At 35.7% G+C, this 19,914-nt stretch overlaps 1 protein-coding gene across 4 annotated transcripts in view; it reads right to left on the bottom strand.

The window, feature by feature from the left end:
• The window catches only part of LOC137240422 (zwei Ig domain protein zig-8-like), a 467,000-nt gene that overhangs the window by 415,930 nt on the left and 31,156 nt on the right, over window positions 1–19,914 (bottom strand). Inside the window, exon 2 of one of the 4 annotated variants that reach the window (XM_067766657.1) lies at window positions 1,474–2,064. The exons of 2 other annotated variants lie outside the window; for them this stretch is intronic. In XM_067766657.1, the coding sequence (XP_067622758.1) occupies window positions 1,474–1,630 (157 nt within the window). In that variant the 5' untranslated portion in view covers window positions 1,631–2,064. Of the gene's footprint in view, window positions 1–1,473; window positions 2,065–19,914 lie in introns of those variants that run through there. One more of the 4 variants, XM_067766661.1, reaches the window with a different exon arrangement.

Below are 19,914 nucleotides of genomic sequence, written 5' to 3'. Positions count from 1 at the left end.
GCAGAGACGAGTAAAGTCTTTGAAAGGATTATGTATTGAGGACTTGTAACAAAATATCAGGAAAGAGTCTTTGTAATAAAGAGTCACTAAATGAACTAAATAGAATGAGAAATAATAGGCAGATAATTAAATACTAAAAACTTGAAAATAAAACAATTGAAAAAAATTTATTTCAGCGCCCAAGGCTTTTATTTAATTGTCTGATCAACGCCCTATAATGATGAGGAGTGTGATGACTAGTACCTAGGACCTATCTAATTATTTTCTAGCTTTTCGTATTATTATTACTTAATGAAATTATTGTTTTCAATAAAACCGTTTAACTTAAAAAAACTTTTTTTAAATATTTTATTTGGAATCTGTTCAAAAACAAATCGGGCTCTAATGTTGAAGACTTCATTAGATTAACACCGCTTTATAGTAATTGAACATTCAATTATTATTTTTGTTTAAGAGAAACTGAAAAGAAAGAAACATTTACTGGCATATTGCGATGGTACCATTTCGAAGACTTCCACGTCACCATCATCAATTTCGTAAAATATCAAACGTTTCACCGAGGTTTGAACCACGAATAACTCGGTGAAACTCCAGTTGCCTTTGCCACAAATTGCGCTCTTTACATCAAACTAACACACCTACCTGCAGTAAGAAAAGAAACGCTATTTGTGTCTGGACTTTAAAAGGCATTGCGCTCATTTTAATACCTCTGACCCGATTTTCCTATATAAAAGCAATTGAAGCGCTATTTCGGGCGGGTCGCAAAGCAGTGCATACCCAAGCAGTGCATCACTAATTTTTGTGTGATTCCACACTCCGACAGCTTTATTATTCAATTAAATATGAGCGCTCAATATCGCGTCCGTTCCGACGATATAATAAATAAAATAAATATTCTATAATAAACACAAATTTATTATTTACGCCATTTCCAGCATGTTGAGAGTATTCAACTACGAAAAAGGTAAGAAAAATTTTATATACATATTAAGTTATTATTTCTCACTTATGAACAAGCTTCTACTAGAATGCTAGGAATACACTCCATCGCGACATTCGATTGGAGGGATTGTGTAGCCCAACCCTTCCAAGCAGTTGCCAGCGCAGTTTCGGATCTATGTCTAGCAAAGGACCATCACCGAAACCTTCGGGTAGTGTCTTTATAGCTACAACAACAACAACATTCAATAAATATAATTAAAGATTCAAATGTTTCCCGTAGAGTGTTAAAGTTTAATCAATTGATTCTGTAAACTATTTTGTGTAAATACATAACCAATTCGAACTTTTAAGCTGCATTTGGTGAATCAGGCATCCATATACATATACATATATAATTAAACTTTGGTAATAAATTGCTCATTATTAAATCTCATTGCTCATTATAAAACTTGACCCTAAACCCTTTCATTGTTCCCAGTAGTAAATATGAGAGTCCAAGTTAGATTCATCATTTTAACAAACTGTACTTACCTAAGGATTTAATTCGTTCTCCATTTCGTTGTTGTTGCATTCGGTTTGTTTGATCTTTCCCTCCATTAAATGTTTTTGTTATTGTTGGTGTCAATGTTGTAAAAAAAAAAGTGAGCAGCAATACCAATATTGTCGTCAAATCATTTATGAAGGACATGACGATTGAGACTGTCTCGCATACTTCAAATAATCACTGATTTTGGCTTGATTGGTTTTCTTTTTTCTTCATTTATAAATTTTTTTTGTTGACTAAACCGCGACTATCAAATGTAGTTGTTGTAAGTCGGATTAGCTATTTGTGTGTAACTACACATTTACATTACACGTTGATATTTTTGTTTCAGATTACCTATTTCAATGGCTTTGAACGTCAATCACATCATTCGTTTAGTAAATTTTGTTGGACACTAACATTTGTTTAATGGGTTTTCACTTATTTTGCTATGCAATTTTTGTTGAACGGTCGGATCAATTCGTTGTAAAATGAATGGTTTATCTTTGAGTTTAGTTTGCATTTTATTTTGTGTGCAATCATTTCATTCAATAGATTTGGATAAGTGATTTCATATTGTTATTTTAGTTAGAATTTTACTGTTTCAAAATTTGGTTATATTAAACAAAAACATTTTATTTAAAATAATATTAGAACGAATTTTATTGGAGTAGTATTCCATAGTTGGTACGTGATAAATAAAAGAAATTTTTTCTTAGTTTTTATCCTAAACAAAAGGCAAAAAAAAATAGATGCTTGGCGCGATTTACCTCTAAACTAATTTAGGCCGGGCTTCTTTTCCGATTTGCGTCGTACTCCTCTTAATTTTCTCTACGAATTGGTGGGACAGTTTTGGAAAAATCACAGGAAAAGTTAAATCACATGGCAACACCCCACAGAAAAATAGATGCGTAATCTTATGTGACTGATCTGGTAATATTGTCAATGTACCATAGGCATTCGCCAGTCTATGTTTTAATGAGCATGTGTTATGTATTTACCAAGAGTTGGCAGCCCTCTTTTTCCTACTGTCATTATTATTATATATATATATATACTTTTTCCTTTTTTCATATAGTGATATAAATACAACTGCTATAGCTATGATGTAAAATTCCTCATACAAATAAATTGAAGTTTTTATTATATAGTATAACCTAAAATCAAGCGCGTGAATTTATTCCTTTATAGGACATAACAATAGAAATGGCGACGAGTGGTAAAATCGGAAAATAATTATTTAGATAGACTGTCCAAAAATTTTACTAAACGTGCACGAACATAACCTCAAAATAAAATGGAGGCTCAAATTCAACAATTGCTACAGGCAATAACCGCCATGACGACAACGATGCAGCAGCAGCAACAGCAAATTGCGGCAAATCATCAAACGAGCAGTACCAACGTAAACATCATGTCAAGTTTCGAAGCATTCGATCCAAAAATAGAATCATTTAAAACATATAAAGAGCGCCTGGATAATCATTTCCATATTGAGAAAGTTGTAGAGGACAAAGAGATGTGTGCAAAACTACTATTACAATACATCGGACCAGCGGCGTATTCCCGTTTAGCAACGTTGGCTTCACCCAAAAATATAAATTTGCTGAAATATGATGAAATAGTGGCATTACTGGAAAAACACTTTTGTCCCGAAAAGAACGTTTTAGTAGAGCAACACAAATTTCTTTGTGAAATCCAAAATAACGAACAGTCGTTGGCAGAATTTTTAATTGCCCTACAGAAAAGAGCAATGGAGTGTGGATTTATATGTGAATGTGGGAAGTCTATCTCAGATATTTTTCTAAGAGCCCAACTAATCAGAGGTATACGCGATGGGCATATTCGAGAACAGCTGCTACAGAATCCGAAAGCAACATTCAAGCAAATAGTTGAAAAAGCAACAACTTTGGAAGCTGCTAAAATAAATAATAACGTGATCGCACACAAGGCAACCGGTTCAACAAGCGATGTTCAGCAAATCCGTCAACATGTTAGAAATCATAACTATCGTCGTAGTAGAAATTGTAATGGAAGTTTCTCTAGAAATAGAAATTCAAAGTCATCGACAAGAGTTCATTACAGCGAATTAGGCATAGAAGGATTGTGTCTAAGATGCGGCCGTAATAATCATTTATCAAAAGAATGCAATGTAGAGAGAGGCAAGTTAAAATGTAATTCATGTGGCAAAACTGGTCATGTCAAAAAGGTCTGCATTCAAGATAGAATAAAGCAAAAGAAATCGAAAATTGCAACCAATAACACCACTACATCAAATGCTATTGAATCGTTCACAACAGAAGAGGAATATTATGGTGTGAATCAAGTTATCGACATTTATGAACATAGCACTGCAAAAATATCACGTATGGACGCAGAAAAATTTTATACAGATGTGTTAATTAATGGAAGAAAACAAAACTTCGAAGTCGACTCGGGTGCCGGCTACACGTTACTGCCGGAAAATCAATTTATGAAATTAAATATCAAAACACCGCTAAGGAAAACAAATATTACCTTCCGCGTTTATACAGATGATGTTTTTGTGCCAATAGGAGTCGTTACTGTGGACGTAAAGTACAAAAATAGGAAATCAAAAGAAGATTTGTACATTGTATCTTCGAAACGTACCGCATTACTGGGACGTGTATGGATACGCCATTTGAAAATTAATCTACATGAAATTGACGAAGACAGTTCTAAAAACGACATTAGCCACAACAACATAAATCCTATATCAGAAATCGAACAGCAATTTTCAGAAATTTTCGAAGAACGTGTTGGATGCATTCCAGATTTGGTTTGTAGTTTAAAACTACGCCAGGGTGCAAAGCCAGTGTTCTTAAAAGAAAGGCCAGTGCCTTTTGCCATACGCGAAAAAGTAGAACGTGAACTGGATAATTTAGAACGAGACGGCATAATTACAAAAATTAATACTAGCAACTGGGGTTCACCTTTGGTGGTAATTCCAAAACCTGATGGTAATGTACGACTATGCGTCGACTATAAAGTAGCTGTTAACCCTCAGTTGGAAACCGCTCATTATCCAATCAAAAGAGTCGATGAAATTTTTAACAGTATAAAGAATTCTAAATATTTTTGCAAGTTAGACTTATACAAAGCATATCTGCATGTACGAGTTGATGATGACAGCAAAGAAGTGCAAACTATTTGAACCCACCGAGGTACGTACCAAATGAATCGATTATCTTTTGGAATTAAAACTGCTCCGAGTGAGTTTAACCGTATTTTAGATCAAATATTACAAGGCCTCGAAGGTACAGTCTCTTATTTTGACGATATAATTATACATGGTGCAACGTTTAAAGAATGTGAAGAACATAAACATTCGGAATTTGCTGCTCATTCGATGAGGACTAGCGTAATACGATAAATTCAACCGTTCAGAATAGAACATTTCTATCAGATGTCAGATGGACAGCTTACTGGGACTAGCCAGAGGTAGAAAACCGTTGAGGATGCTCCCCATCTTTTGAAAATGAGTTCGTTCGCATAATTGTAACTTTTTAAAGAAGTTGTTAAATGTGTACAGATGGACTACAGAAGCAATTCACAAAAACCCAGTCTATTCAAAACACCTTAAAATTGCCAACAATTCTCTGAGTTTGTGCTCAGGGTCCTACCAAATGAGCATTGGGAACGAGAATGCACTCAGACGTCTTTACCGCTTGAACAAGTTCCTTTTGCGATAAATGAATTTATTTGCATTATTGCAAATAATGCTTCAAGCTGCTTGTTTGCATTTACGACCTTGGGCCGGTATTAAATTGGTACAAATAGTTGAAAACTACTATGAGGTAGCAAGGAGGTAAATACAAACAAATTTTAATTGAAACACTTTTTTTCATTGTGGATAATACAAGTGTGATATCTTAACCACAGACGTCAAAATAACAAAAAGAACCGATCACCTGATTTTGAAAGTGACTCTCGTGGTCTCATCCTGTATCTTTTTCTATAACCCGATAAAGATAGTGTACCGTATGCGTCGCCATATTGAACATGCTGTCAAAGCGCTAAAAAAGTAGCCATCTTGAACATCCTGTCAGGCAGTTGACGGATAAGATATCATAATTCGATGCTCGATAGCCTGCGAAGATCGAAAAATATTCTTAATAAGAGCCTATGACTTGCAGCCCATTTCACAAATACATTTTTTTATTTTTAGATTTTCAGCAGTATGTCTACAATTTCAGATATTTGTTTTGAACCTGTTTGATTATTCTTGAAAGCCAGATGCAAGGCAAATCCATACTGAAACAAGATTGGAAGGAACTCAAATCTATGCATGGTCTAAAATTTAAGCTCAAACTCTTAAACATGCGCAGATGCTAGAATCATAAGAAATGTTTGGCATCACAGAGCCTCCAAGCGGTCACGGTGTGGATCCTTTACGCCGCATTCCCTAGTAGCAATTTTCGAAGGAGGGTGGTAATCAATGTTTCATTTTCATTTCATTTTCATTTATTTATTACGACTCGAAGAGCCTAGCTTATACAAAAGAAAAATTATTGCATTAATTAACAATAGGTACATCAGTTTAAATAGATATATGTATATATATATATAAACGAGGAAATATATATAAATTAGGAATACGTATCACAAACCAGCTCAGATCTTAGTATTTATTTTATCCTCATAGATTTGACGTAAGTGTATAACCTTTTTTTAAACAAGTTATTATCACTATTTTTTATGTATTCAGGTAGTTCACTGAAGCATTTTAACCCTTTGTAAAAAAGACTATTCTGTTCAGATTCTGTTTTATAATTAGGTAATTTGAAATCATTTCTTTGTCTTGTATTTCTTCCATGGACATCATAATTAACTCTAATATTTGTTCTTAAGTATTCAGGTAAATTTCCGGTTTTTATATTGTATATAAACTTCATCGTAAAGAAAAATATTTGTTGCTTCACGCTCATCCAATTTAAACTAAGTAGCATATCTTTTATTGGGGTATCATAACGTTTGTTTAAGATGAATCGCATAGCTTTATTCTGCATTTTTTGCAATTTATCGATTTGCGAATCTTTCATAACAAATAAAATTGTAGAGCAATATAAAAAGTAAGGTTCAACAACGGATCGATATACTTTAGTTTTATAGTAATTACTTAGGTTTTTGCAGGTTCTTTGCATAAACCATATTTTAGTTGCTATTTTGTTTGTTATATAAGCGACATGGGCGTTGAATTTTAATTTACAATCTATTACGATACCAAGGTATTTAATAGAATCTACGTTTTCAATTTCTGAATTATTTATTTTGAGAGTACCAATATCGGAAACATTCTTTCTAGTTATTAACATGTATTTAGTTTTTTCGATATTAAGTTTAAGTTTGTTAGCGCACAACCAATATAAAGGGCATTTAAGTCACTTTGTAATTTATTTCTTAAATCATTTTCGTTTCTACCACTTATCCAAATTAGTGCATCGTCAGCAAACAATTTTATTGAACTATATTTCAAAATTGAATTAATATCATTAATGTAAATGTTGAATAAAATTGGAGCGAGGACAGAGCCTTGTGGAAGCCCAACCCTAACATCCAATTCATCTGACAACGATGAGCCAATGATTGTTCTTTGTTTACGGTTGCTTAAAAAACTTTTAAACCAGTCTAGTTCTAAACCTTGAATGCCTATGTCTGATAATTTTTCCACTAGTGTTTGTATATCTATGGTTTCAAAAGCTCTTTTAAGATCAACAAAAACTGCTAAAATCGACATTTTATTACTAAGATCATCTTTCCATTCAGCTAAAACCATATTTAATGCTGTTTCACAGGAATGATTTTTTCTAAAGCCTGATTGTTGATGTATAAGTATCTTATTTTTTTCTAAGTACTGAACCAATTGGTTCTTTACCACCAGTTCTAAAATTTTTTTCATCACTGGGCAATGAATTTATGGGCCGTAACTCCTCTGCTTTAATAGTATTTTTAACTTTCTCTATGGGAACAATTGTTGAAGTCTTCCACATACTAGGCACTATGCCACTACTTAAACTTTCATTTACTATTTGAGAATAGAAGAAGCCTAAATAGGGGGTTGCATCTTTCACCACACCATCTGATAACAATTTTTTTCCACCTCTCACAGCTTTGAACTTACTGACAAGTTCAGCGATGTCATCTGACCCAACTTTGATAAATTTAAAAACGCAGTTTCTTTGATTAGTTATATATACTTCTCTATCAAATGCCTCTATATTATTACAAATATCAGTAATACTATCAACAAAATATTTATTTAAGTTGACAGCAATTTCTGATTCGCCATTGTATATTTGACCGTTTATTACAATCTTATTTATTGATGTATCTTATTTTCCCATACTTATGGCCTGTTTTATATATTTCCACATCATTTTGCTATCATGACAATTTTTATTTATATTATATTCCATATACTTAACTTTTTTAATTTTTACCAACTGTTTGTATTTATTTTTTATGTACCGGTATTCGTCCCAGTTTCCTGAGATTTGAGCCAGTTTGAAAAGTTCAAATTTGAATTTGTTCATATTGGCTAGGTCGTTGTCATACCATTTATTATGTATTTTTAAATGCACTACTTTTTCTCTGGTAAGATTTTGCATGATATTTAAAATGATATTATTAATCAGCAAAACCTTACTCTCTAAATCAATATGATCAAAATTACTGAAATCACACAGACGCAGTTGGTTAAGAAGTGATTCATTATTATAATACTCCCATGAGGTTATTTTTCTAATACTTCTCATTTTTAATTGTGGACTACTTTTAATTTTAAATTGGATTGTTTCATGATCAGTTATTTGATGTTCATCTAACCTTTCGCAAACAATATCATTATTATCCGAAAATAGTAAATCGATTTTTGTTCTAGATATATCCGTTATACGAGTATCGAAATCAATTTTTTGACACATAGAGTATGATTTAAACAGATCAATTAGTTGTGTACTATATGTGGATGTATTATTTAAATTAATATTAAAATCTCCTACAAGAATATTGTTTCCGGAATTTTCACAAGTAATACCTAAGACATTACGTAAATAGTTTATAAAATCTGAATCGCTTGTGCTGGGTGAGTGATAAATCACACCCACTTGAATTTTTGGGTTAAAGTGCTTCAATTGGATAAAAATATACCACAAGTTTTTATCGATTTCTTTATTATGTTTAACGCAGTATTCAACTGAATCATGTACATAAACAAGAACGCCACCAGTATGCCTACTATGGGAGTCACAACGTACTAATTTGTAGGATTCTATTTTCAACTCTTGATTTGTTACGACATTTGTGGTACATGTTTCAGCGCAAAATACTATCGCTGGATTTTTAATCTCGATCAGTCTTTCTAATTCATTTTTATTACTTACAATACTATTTATATTAAGATAAAGACAAATTAGATTATTTAATTGCTACTTTCTAGTTTTGGATTTGCTTTGAATATATCTTTTATATGCTGGGCATTCCTTACTAAACGCAGCATGGTGTACATCAGTCTCTATCAATTTTTTCTGGACTAGCTCACAAAAGTTTACACAATTATATAAATTTGATACACAATCTCTGAAATCGTGATTGCCTCCACATCTACTACATGCGTTTTTATTGATACATTCAACCGCCTTGTGATTAAATCCCAAACATTTAAAGCATCTAAATACTCTTTCATAATCAGTAATTATGCAAGAGTCCCATTCTACATTAATTCTCTTTTGATTAATAATATTTTCGTATGTTTCTATATCTGTTTCAACAAGAGCATTGAAGCATTCTTCTCTTCGACTGAAATTTTCAAAAACCTTTACAACTTTGAATTGTTTACCGTCACATATGCTATTTTGTTTTGTAATACATTCTATCTATCGCTCACTGCTAAGCCTCTCAGTTAAACCTATAACTTTAAATATTTTTTTAATCTCTCTTTTGTCTTTTGTTTTTTCCATATCGTATTCATTCCAATTTGTTCCGCTATCTTTTTCTGCAATAGTTCGCATGATTCCTTATTCTTGCATTGCACTACTATCCCACCGTTGTTGATCGCTTTTACTGCTGTGACATGACATTCGGTTGGTTCGATGACTGTTTTAAGCGCTACTTTGGTGTGTTTATTATACTCAGTTGAGCAGAGCTCACAGAGTATATTAAGTTTGATTGGATAACGGTTGGTTGTACATATATAAAGGAATCTAGATAGATATAGACTTCCATATATCAAAATATTCAGGATCCAGAAAAAATTTGATTGAGCCATGTCCGTCCGTCCGTCCGTCCGTCCGTCCGTCCGTTAACACGATAACTTGAGTAAATTTTGAGGTATCTTGATGAAATTTGGTATGTAGGTTCCTGAGCACTCATCTCAGATCGATATTTAAAATGAACGATATCGGACTATAACCACGCCCACTTTTCCGATATCGAAAATTTCGAAAAACCGAAAAAATGTGATAATTCATTGCCAAAGGCGGTTAAAGCGATGAAACTTGGTAGATGGGTTGACGTTATGACGCAGAATAGAAAATTAGTAAGAGTTTGGACAATGGGCGTGGCACCGCCCACTTTTACAAGAAGGTAATTTAAAAGTTTTGCAAGCTGTAATTTGGCAGTCGTTGAAGATATCATGATGAAATTTGGCAGGAACGTTACTACTATTACTATATATGTGCTAAATAAAAATTAGCAAAATTGGATGAAGAACACGCCCACTTTTTAAAAAAAATTTTTTTAAATTCAAATTTTAACAAAAAATTTAATATCTTTACTGTATATAAGTAAATTAAGTCAAAATTCAACTCCAGTAACGATATGATGCAACAAAATACAAAAATAAAAGAAAATTTCAAAATGGGCGTGGCTCCGCCCATTTTCATTTAGTGTGTCTAGAATACTTTTAATGCCATAAGTCGAACAAAAATTTACCAATCCTTTTGAAATTTGGTAGGAGCATAGATTCTATGACGTTAACTGTTCTCTGTGAAAATGGGCGAAATCGGTGGAAGCCACGCCCATTTTTTATACACAGTCCACCGTCTGTCCTTCCGCTCGGCCGTTAACACAATAACTTGAGCAAAAACCGATATATCTTTACTAAACTTAGCCCACGTACTTATCTGAACTCACTTTATCTTGGTATAAAAAATGGCCGAAATCCGACCATAACCACGCCCACTTTATCGATATCGAAAATTACGAAAAATTAAAAAAATGCCATAATTCTATACCAAATACGAAAAAAGGGATGAAACATGGTAACTGGATTGGTTTATTGACGCAAAATATAACTTTGGAAAAAACTTTGTAAAATGGGTGTGACACCTACCATATTAAGTAGAAGAAAATGAAAAAGTTCTACAAGGCGAAATCAACAGCCCTTGGAATCTTGGCAGGAATACTGTTAGTGTTATTGAATATATAAATAAATTAGCAGTACCCGACAGATGATTTTCTGGATCACCTGATCCACATTTGGTCGATATCGCGAGAACGCCTTCACATATACATCTAAGGGCCACTCGCTTTTAAAACCCTCATTAATACCTTTAATTTGATATCCATATCGTACAAACACATTCTAGAGTCAACCCTGGCCCACCCTAATGGCGATATCTCGAAAAGGCGTGCACCTATAGACCTAATGCCCACTCCCTCTTAAAATGCTCAGTAACACCTTTCGTTTGATACCCATATCGTAAAAACATTCTAGAGTCACCCCTGGCCCACCCTAATGGCGATATCTCGAAAAGGCGTCCACCTATAGACCTAATGTCCACTGCCTCTTAAAATGCTCAGTAACACCTTTCCTTTGATACCCATATCGTACAAACATTCTAGAGTCACCCCTGGCCCACCCTAATGGTGATATCTCGAAAAGGCGTCCACCTATAGACCTAATGCCCACTCCCTCTTAAAATGCTCAGTAACACCTTTCGTTTGATACCCATATCGTACAAACTTTCTAGAGTCACCCCTGGCCCACCCTAATGGCGATATCTCGAAAAGGCGTCCACTTATAGACCTAATGCCCACTCCCTCTTAAAATGCTCAGTAACACCTTTCGTTTGATACCCGTATCGTACAAACATTCTAGAGTCACCCTTGGTCAACCTTTATGGCGATATCTCGAAAAGGCGTCCACCTATAGAACTGAGGATTACTCCCTTTTAAAATACTCATTAACACCTTTCATTTGATACCCATATCGTACAAACACATTCTAGAGTCACTCTGGCCCACCCTAATGGCGATATCTCGAAAAGGCGCCCACCTATAGACCTAATGCCCACTTTCTCTTAAAATGCTCAGTAACACCTTTCGTTTGATATCCATATCGTACAAACATTCTAGAGTCACCCCTGGCCCACCCTAATGGCGATATCTCGAAAAGGCGTCCACCTATAGACCTAGTGCCCACTCCCCCTTAAAATGCTCAGTAACACCTTTCGTTTGATACCCATATCGTACAAACATTCTAGAGTCACCCTTGGTCCACCTTTATGGCGATATCTCGAAAAGGCGTCCCCTATAGAACTAAGGATTGCTCCCTTTTAAAATACTCATTACCACCTTTCATTTGATACCCATATCGTACAAACACATTCCAGAGTCACCCCTGGCCCACCCTAATGTCGATATCTCGAAAAGGCGTTCACCTATGGACCTAATGCCCACTCCCTCTTAAAATGCACAGTAACACCTTTCGTTTGATACCCATATCGTACAAACACATTCTAGAGTCATCCCTGGCCCACCCTAATGGCGACATTTCGAAAAGGCGTCCACCTATAGACCTAATGCCCACTCCCTCTTAAAACGCTCAGTAACACCTTTCATTTGATTCCCATATCGTACAACTAGAGACACCCCTGGTCCACCTTTATGGCGATATCTCGAAACGGCGTCCACCTAGGGAACTAAGGATCACTCCTTTTCAAAATACTCATTAACAGCTTTCATTTGATACCCATATCGTACAAACATATTCTAGAGTCACCCCTGGTCCACCTTTATGGGGATTTCTCGAAAAGGCATTCACCTATAGAACTAAAGCCCATTCCCTTTTCAAATACTCATTATCACCTTTCATTTGATACCCATATCGTACAAACACATTCTAGAGTCAGCCCTGGTCCACCTTTATGGCGATATCCCTAAATGGCGTCCATCCATAGAACTATGGCCTACTCTCTCTTAAAATACTCTTTAATACCTTCCATTTGATACACATGTCATACAACCACATTCCAGGGTTACCCTAGGTTCATTTTCCTACATGGTGATTTTCCTTATTTTGTCTCCATAGCTCTCAACTGAGTATGTAATGTTCGGTTACACCCGAACTTAGCCTTCCTTACTTGTTTTTCTTTGCTTTGTCTTTCGGTTTAATAACAATCCTATTTTCACTTTGTGAGGCTGCTTGTGCATATGTAATTTTTTTGTTTACATTTGTGTTGTTGTTTAGGCTGGTACCCGCCAAAACTTCATTTAATTTTTCGCTATTATTTTCTATTGTTTGTGATAACTCAGACAGAATATCTTTTCTCATTTCATTAATTTTAATTTCTATATTATTGTCACGGATATTACCACCCCTAAGTTATCCCATCACTAAGGCGATGCTAAGGCCATGCCAAGCAGTATTTACGTTAATAATCAAATCAAGTATACACATATATAAGGCAGCCCAGAGAGATGTCACACACAGATGCATTTACTTATACGGCTATGTGCGCGCGAGAGACTGTAAACTACAAACATTCACACAGGGATGCACCTTAACGTTAAGGTAATCGTTTATCAAAAAATTTCCACCGTTTCCGTTGAAACACTTCGAAATATTATCGATAAAGAAATTATCAAGATAAATTGTATCTCGTTTTTAACCGAAACTAAAAGCTTTGGTTTACGTTAAAAACGTTAACAAAAACGTGATACTTTATGTTTGAATTGTGCTGGCAATGCTATAGCCATGGTGAAGCCGTAAGGTGGTAACAAAGAGCGCACATACACACACAAACTCCATGTAATTTGTTTGTGTAATTCGTTGGTGGTAATGTCAAAAATACTCTGATAAATGTTCGTACTGTCAAAATTCATGAGAAAAGTTGCAATCAGCTTGGCTAATGCTTTCACCTTTAATGACTCCGCCATCAATCAGCTTTGCCAGCATAGTTTGAAATTAATAATCGACATAAACGATTTGATTTCGTTTTGATATCGCAGAAAACGAAACGAAATCATTTCGTTAATTTAACGCTTTTAACGTTAATAAACGAAACGAAATGACTTCGTTTCGTTTATTAACGTTAATTATCGTAACGAAATGATATCGGTTCGTTGGTTAAGCATGCCTGCATTCACATCAATAATTCAATCTTTATGTGTTTACATAAACGAATAAATAATTGCGTCTACACATATGTACGTATACGAGCAGCGGAGCGGCAATGCACAAACACATGCATATATCTTATCTCAGTGGTCACAAGAGAGGGCAATAATTTGTGCACGTAGTTGTGGCTGGCGCTTTTGTAGCCGAAACAACTAGTAACTTCTGGAAATCGAAGAGCCTAGAAGTATGCAGCGTAAACTATACAAGCGGTGCAGGCGAGTAAGAAGTAATTCAGTTTGATTTGAGTTGTCAAGCAGTTTGATTAAGACGATATCTAGCGAGCAATAGCAGTGCTATTTTGAATAGTAGAGTTTCATTGAGCTATCAATCAGTGTGGTTATTAAGCAAGCTATTCGTTGCACAGTTTGTTATTGTGAAGTACTTTAATAAAGGCCATTTTGCATTATTACAAATTGGAGTTATTTATTCAACAGTTTAGTGATTCGAACTTAGCAGAGGATTACAAATAAGAGGATTTACAAGCAAATTCGTTACATTATGTTCAAGCAGTGAATTGAAATCAGTCATCAGACTAACTTTCAGCTGCTGTATTTTGTGACATAATGCTTCTTCAATTATATCCTTCATTTCTCTCTTTCCCGAACATCAAATCGCATCGTCTATTTGCACTAGTTTTACCAAGCATTCTTTGCATTCAGACGGCGGCATTTTGCCTAATCCGCCACCACTTTTTCATAAAAATTTGTTGACAAAGTCACTGTTTTCGCAAATTCCAATTTGGATTTTATATTTTTTGCTCATCAGCGAGTTTATTTAACAATACAAATTAAAAATTAAAAGCCCAATTGCGCAAGAAAATAAAAAATGACACGGGTCAAATAAAACACGTCCGTCTTCATTCACTTCTTCTCTCATGTTACCGTTACATTTAATCAAAACTGTTTACCTTATCTATTTTTCGTTACAACATCGTTGGCTTCCTGCTGCGCCGCCCGTTAGAAAAACCGGACCCATTTATGGCACACGACATTTCACGTTCTCCTGGAGCAAAGTATAGCTCCGCTTTTTACACACTTTAAATGGAAGATTTTCTGCCTTTGTTTCAATAAAATACAAATTAACCAACACTTAAATATTAGGACAAAAGGAAGTACCTGCTGTCATCGAGCAAAAAGTCAGCGCATACGCGCCTTTTGCAACCACGCTACTGTTGGCAGCCATAATTTCGAAATAGTAAAAGACTTCGTTTATTTGGGAACCAGCATCCACACTAGAAACAACATCAGCACTGAAATCCAGCGAAGAATCAATCTTGCCAATTAATGCTACTTTGGACTAGGTAGGCAATTGAAAAGTAAAGTTCTCTCTCGGCGAACGAAAATCATACTCTACAAGTCACTTATCGTACCCGTCCTGCTATATGGGGCAGAAGCATGGACCATGACAACAGCAGATGAAGCGGCTTTGGGAGTGTTCGAGAGGAAAGTTCTTCGAAAGATTTATGGACCTCTACGCGTTAGCGATGGCGAGTACCGAAGAAGATTTAATGATGAGCTGTACGAGTTATACGCATACATCAACATAGTCCAGCGAATTAAAACGCAGCGGCTGCGTTGGCTAGGCCATGTTATGCGAATGAAGGATAATGCTCCGGCCAAGAAAGTGTTTCTATTGGAACCCGCCTATGGAAGCAGAGATAGAGGGCGGTCCCCACTCCGTTGGACGGACCAGGTGAAAAACGATTTAAACTCCCTTGGTGTGACCAATTGGCGCCGGTTGGCGGAGCGAAGGAGCGACTGGCGCGCCTTGTTGGACGGCCATAACCGTTTAGACGGTTAAGCGCCAATTAAGTAAGTAAGTAAGTAAGTAAATACTAAATTTGAGCTGTAGTCGTACGCCATTTATGATTGCCAATTGACCAATAGTTGTGAGTCCAATATTATTGTGAATATAAACATACATTCATATGTATATATGTACATTGCAGCCCTCGTAAACGATTGAAGTTTTTGTACAATTATTATACTCAGTTGAGCAGAGCTCACAGAGTATATTAAGTTTGATTGGATAACGGTTGGTTGTACATATATAAAGGAATCGAGATAGATATAGACTTCCATATATCAAAATAATCAGGATCGAAAAAAAAATTTGATTGAGCCATGTCCGTCCGTCCGTCCGTTAACACGATAACTTGAGTAAATTTTGAGGTATCTTGATGAAATTTGGTATGTAGGTTCCTGAGAACTCATCTCAGATCGCTATTTAAAATGAACGATATCGGACTATAACCACGCCCACTTTTTCTATATCGAAAATTTCGAAAAACCGAAAAATTGCGATAATTCATTACAAAAGACAGATAAAGCGACGAAACTTGGTAGATGAGTTGAACTTATGACGCAGAATAGAAAATTAGTAAAATTTTGGACAATGGGCGTGGCACCGCCCACTTGTAAAAGAAGGTAATTTAAAATTTTTGCAAGCTGTAATTTGGCAGTCGTTGAAGATATCATGATGAAATTTGGCAGGAACGTTACTCCTATTACTATATGTACGCTTAATAAAAATTAGCAAAATCGGAGGAGGACCACGCCCACTTTTAAAAAAAAAAATGTTTGTAAAGTAAAATTTTAACAAAAAATTTAATATCTTTACAGTATATAAGTGAATTATGTCAACATTCAACTCCAGTAATGATATAGTGCAACAAAATACAAAAATAAAAGAAAATTTCAAAATGGGCGTGGCTCCGCCCTTTTTCATTTAATTTGTCTAGGATACTTTTAACGCCATAAGTCGAACAAAAATTAACCAATCCTTTTGAAATTTGGTAGGGGCATAGATTTTATGACTTTAACTCTTTTCTGTGAAAAAGGGCGAAATCGGTTGATGCCACGCCCAGTTTTTATACACAGTCGTCCGTCTGTCCTTCCGCATGGCCGTTAATACGATAACTTGAGCAAAAATCGACATATCTTTAATGAATTTAGTTCACGTGGTTAATTGAACTCACTTTATCTTGGTATGAAAAATGAAAGAAATCCGCCTATGACCACGCCCACTTTTTCGATATCGAAAATTACGAAAAATGAAAAAAATTCCATAATTCTAACCAAATACGAAAAAGGGGTGAAACATGGTAAGGTATTTAGATTATTTTATTGAAGCGAAATATAACTTTAGAAAAAACTTTATAAAATGGTTGTGACACCTACCATATTAAGTAGAAGAAAATGAAAAATTTCTGCAGGGCGAAATAAAAAACCCTTAAAATCTTGGCAGGTATTACATATATAAATAAATTAGCGGTATCCAACAGATGAAGTTCTGGGTCACCCTGGTCCACATTTTGGTCGATATCTGGAAAACGCCTTCACATATACAACTACCACCACTCCCTTTTAAAATACCCATTAACTCCTTTCGTTTGATACCCATATTGCACAAACGAATTCTAGAGTCGCCCCTGGCCCACCTTTATGGCGATATCTCGAAACGGCGTCCACCTATGGAACTAAGGATTACTCCCTTTTAAAATACTCATTAACACCTTTCTTTTGATACCCATATTGTACAAACAAATTCTAGAGTCACCCCTGGTCCACCTTTATGGCGATATTTCGAAAATGCGACCACCTATACAACAACCACCACTCCCTTTTAAAACCCTCATTAATACCTTTAATTTGATACCCATATCGTACAAACACATTCTAGAGTCACCCCTGGTCCACTTTTATGACGATATTTCGAAACCGCGTCCACCTATAGAACTAAAGCCCACTCCCTTTTAAAATACTCATTAACACCTTTCATTTGATACCCATATCGTACAAACATATTCTAAAGTCACCCCTGGTCCACCTTTATTGCGATATCTCGAAAAGGCGAACACCTATAGAACGAAGGCCCACTCCCTTTTAAAAACACTCATTAACACGTTTCATTTGATACCAATATCGAACTAACAAAGTCTAGAGTCACCCCTGGTCCACCTTTATTGCGATACCTCGAAAAGGCGTCCACCTATAGAACTAAGGCCCACTCCCTTTTAAAATACTCATTAACACCTTTCTTTTGATACCCATATTGTACAAACAAATTCTAGAGTCACCCCTGGTCCACCTTTATGGCGATATTTCGAAGATGCGACCACCTATACAACAACCACCACTCCCTTTTAAAACCCTCATTAATACCTTTAATTTGATACCCATATCGTACAAACACATTCTAGAGTCACCCCTGGTCCACCTTTATGGCGATATTTCAAAACGGCGTCCACCTATAGAAGTAAGGCCCACTCCCTTTTAAAATACTCATTAACACCTTTCATTTGATACCCATATCGTACAAACATATTCTATAGTCACCCCTGGTCCACCTTTATGGCGATATCTCGAAAAGGCGAACACCTATAGAACGAAGGCCCACTCCCTTTTAAAAATACTCATTAACACCTTTCATTTGATACCCATATCGTACTAACAAAGTCTAGAGTCACCCCTGGCCCACCTTTATGACGATATCTCGAAACGGCGTCCACCTATGGAACTAAGGATTACTCCCTTTTAAAATACTCATTAACACCTTTCTTTTGATACCCATATTGTACAAAAAAATTCTAGAGTCACCCCTGGTCCAACTTTATGGCGATATTTCAAAAATGCGACCACCTATACAACAACCACCACTCCCTTTTAAAACCCTCATTAATACCTTTAATTTGATTCCCATATCGTACAAACACATTCTAGAGTCACCCCTGGTCCACCTTTATGGCGATATTTCGAAACGGCGTCCACCTATAGAATTAAGGCCCACTCCCTTTTAAAATACTCATTAACACCTTTCGTTTGATGCCCATATTGTACAAACAAATTCTAGGGTCACCCATGGCCCACCTTTATGGCGATATCTCGAAACGGCGTCCACCTATGGTACTAAGGATTACTCCCTTTTAAAATACTTATTAACACCTTTCTTTTGATACCCATATTGTACAAACAAATTCTAGGGTCACCCCTGGTCCACCTTTATGGCGATATCTCGAAACGGCGTCCACCTATGGAGCTAAGGATTACTCCCTTTTAAAATACTCATTAACACCTTTCATTTGATACCCATATCGTACAAACGCATTCTAGAGTCACCCCTGGTCCACCTTTATGGCGATATCTCGAAAAGGCGACCACCTAAACAACAACCACCACTCCCTTTTAAAACCCTGATTAATACCTTTAATTTGATACCCATATCGTACAAACACATTCTAGAGTCAACCTTGGTCCACCTTTATGGCGATATTTAGAAATGGCATCCACCTATAGAACTAAGGCCCACTCCCATTTAAAATACTCATTAACACCATTCGTTTGATGCCCATATTGCACAAACAAATTCTAGGGTCATCCCTGTTCCACCTTTGTGGCGATATCTCGAAACGGCATCCACCTATGGAACTAAGGATTACTCCCTTTTAAAATACTCATTAACACCTTTAATTTGATACCCATATCGTACAAACGCATTCTAGAGTCAACCCTGATCCACCTTTATGGCTATATCCCTAAATGGCGTCCACCTATAGAACTATGGCCCACTCCCTCATAAAATACTCTTTAATGCCTTTCATTTGATACACTTGTCATACAAACACATTCCAGGGTTTCCCTCGGTTCATTTTCCTACATGTTTATTTTCCCTTATGTTGTCACCATAGCTCTCAACTGAGTATGTAATGTTCGGTTACACCCGTACTTAACCATCCTTACTTGTTTTTTTTTTTTAATCGACTCTCAACCACATTCGCGAAAATAATCGAAGTATTAATTAAAAGTATTTCTTTTAACAACCATAAGCTATTACTTTTTCATAGAACGCACACAATGTTATAATTTATATCCGATTTATTTACGTGCCACTTTGTTGTTGTACACTGGAAATACGCGCTAATCTCAAATGTGTGTGTACATACAACACACATATATACAAATGCCCCTACGCACGTGATTCACCGGCCGTAAAAAGTACTTTTCCGCAATTGGTAATGAACGCGACCGTT

The sequence above is a fragment of the Eurosta solidaginis genome, chromosome 2, assembly GCF_040869045.1.
Source record: "Eurosta solidaginis isolate ZX-2024a chromosome 2, ASM4086904v1, whole genome shotgun sequence".
In the NCBI taxonomy this organism is placed as follows: Eukaryota; Metazoa; Arthropoda; class Insecta; order Diptera; family Tephritidae; genus Eurosta; species Eurosta solidaginis.
Note: the sequence above shows the minus strand (reverse complement) of the source record. Positions and strands in the feature narration are given on the sequence as shown.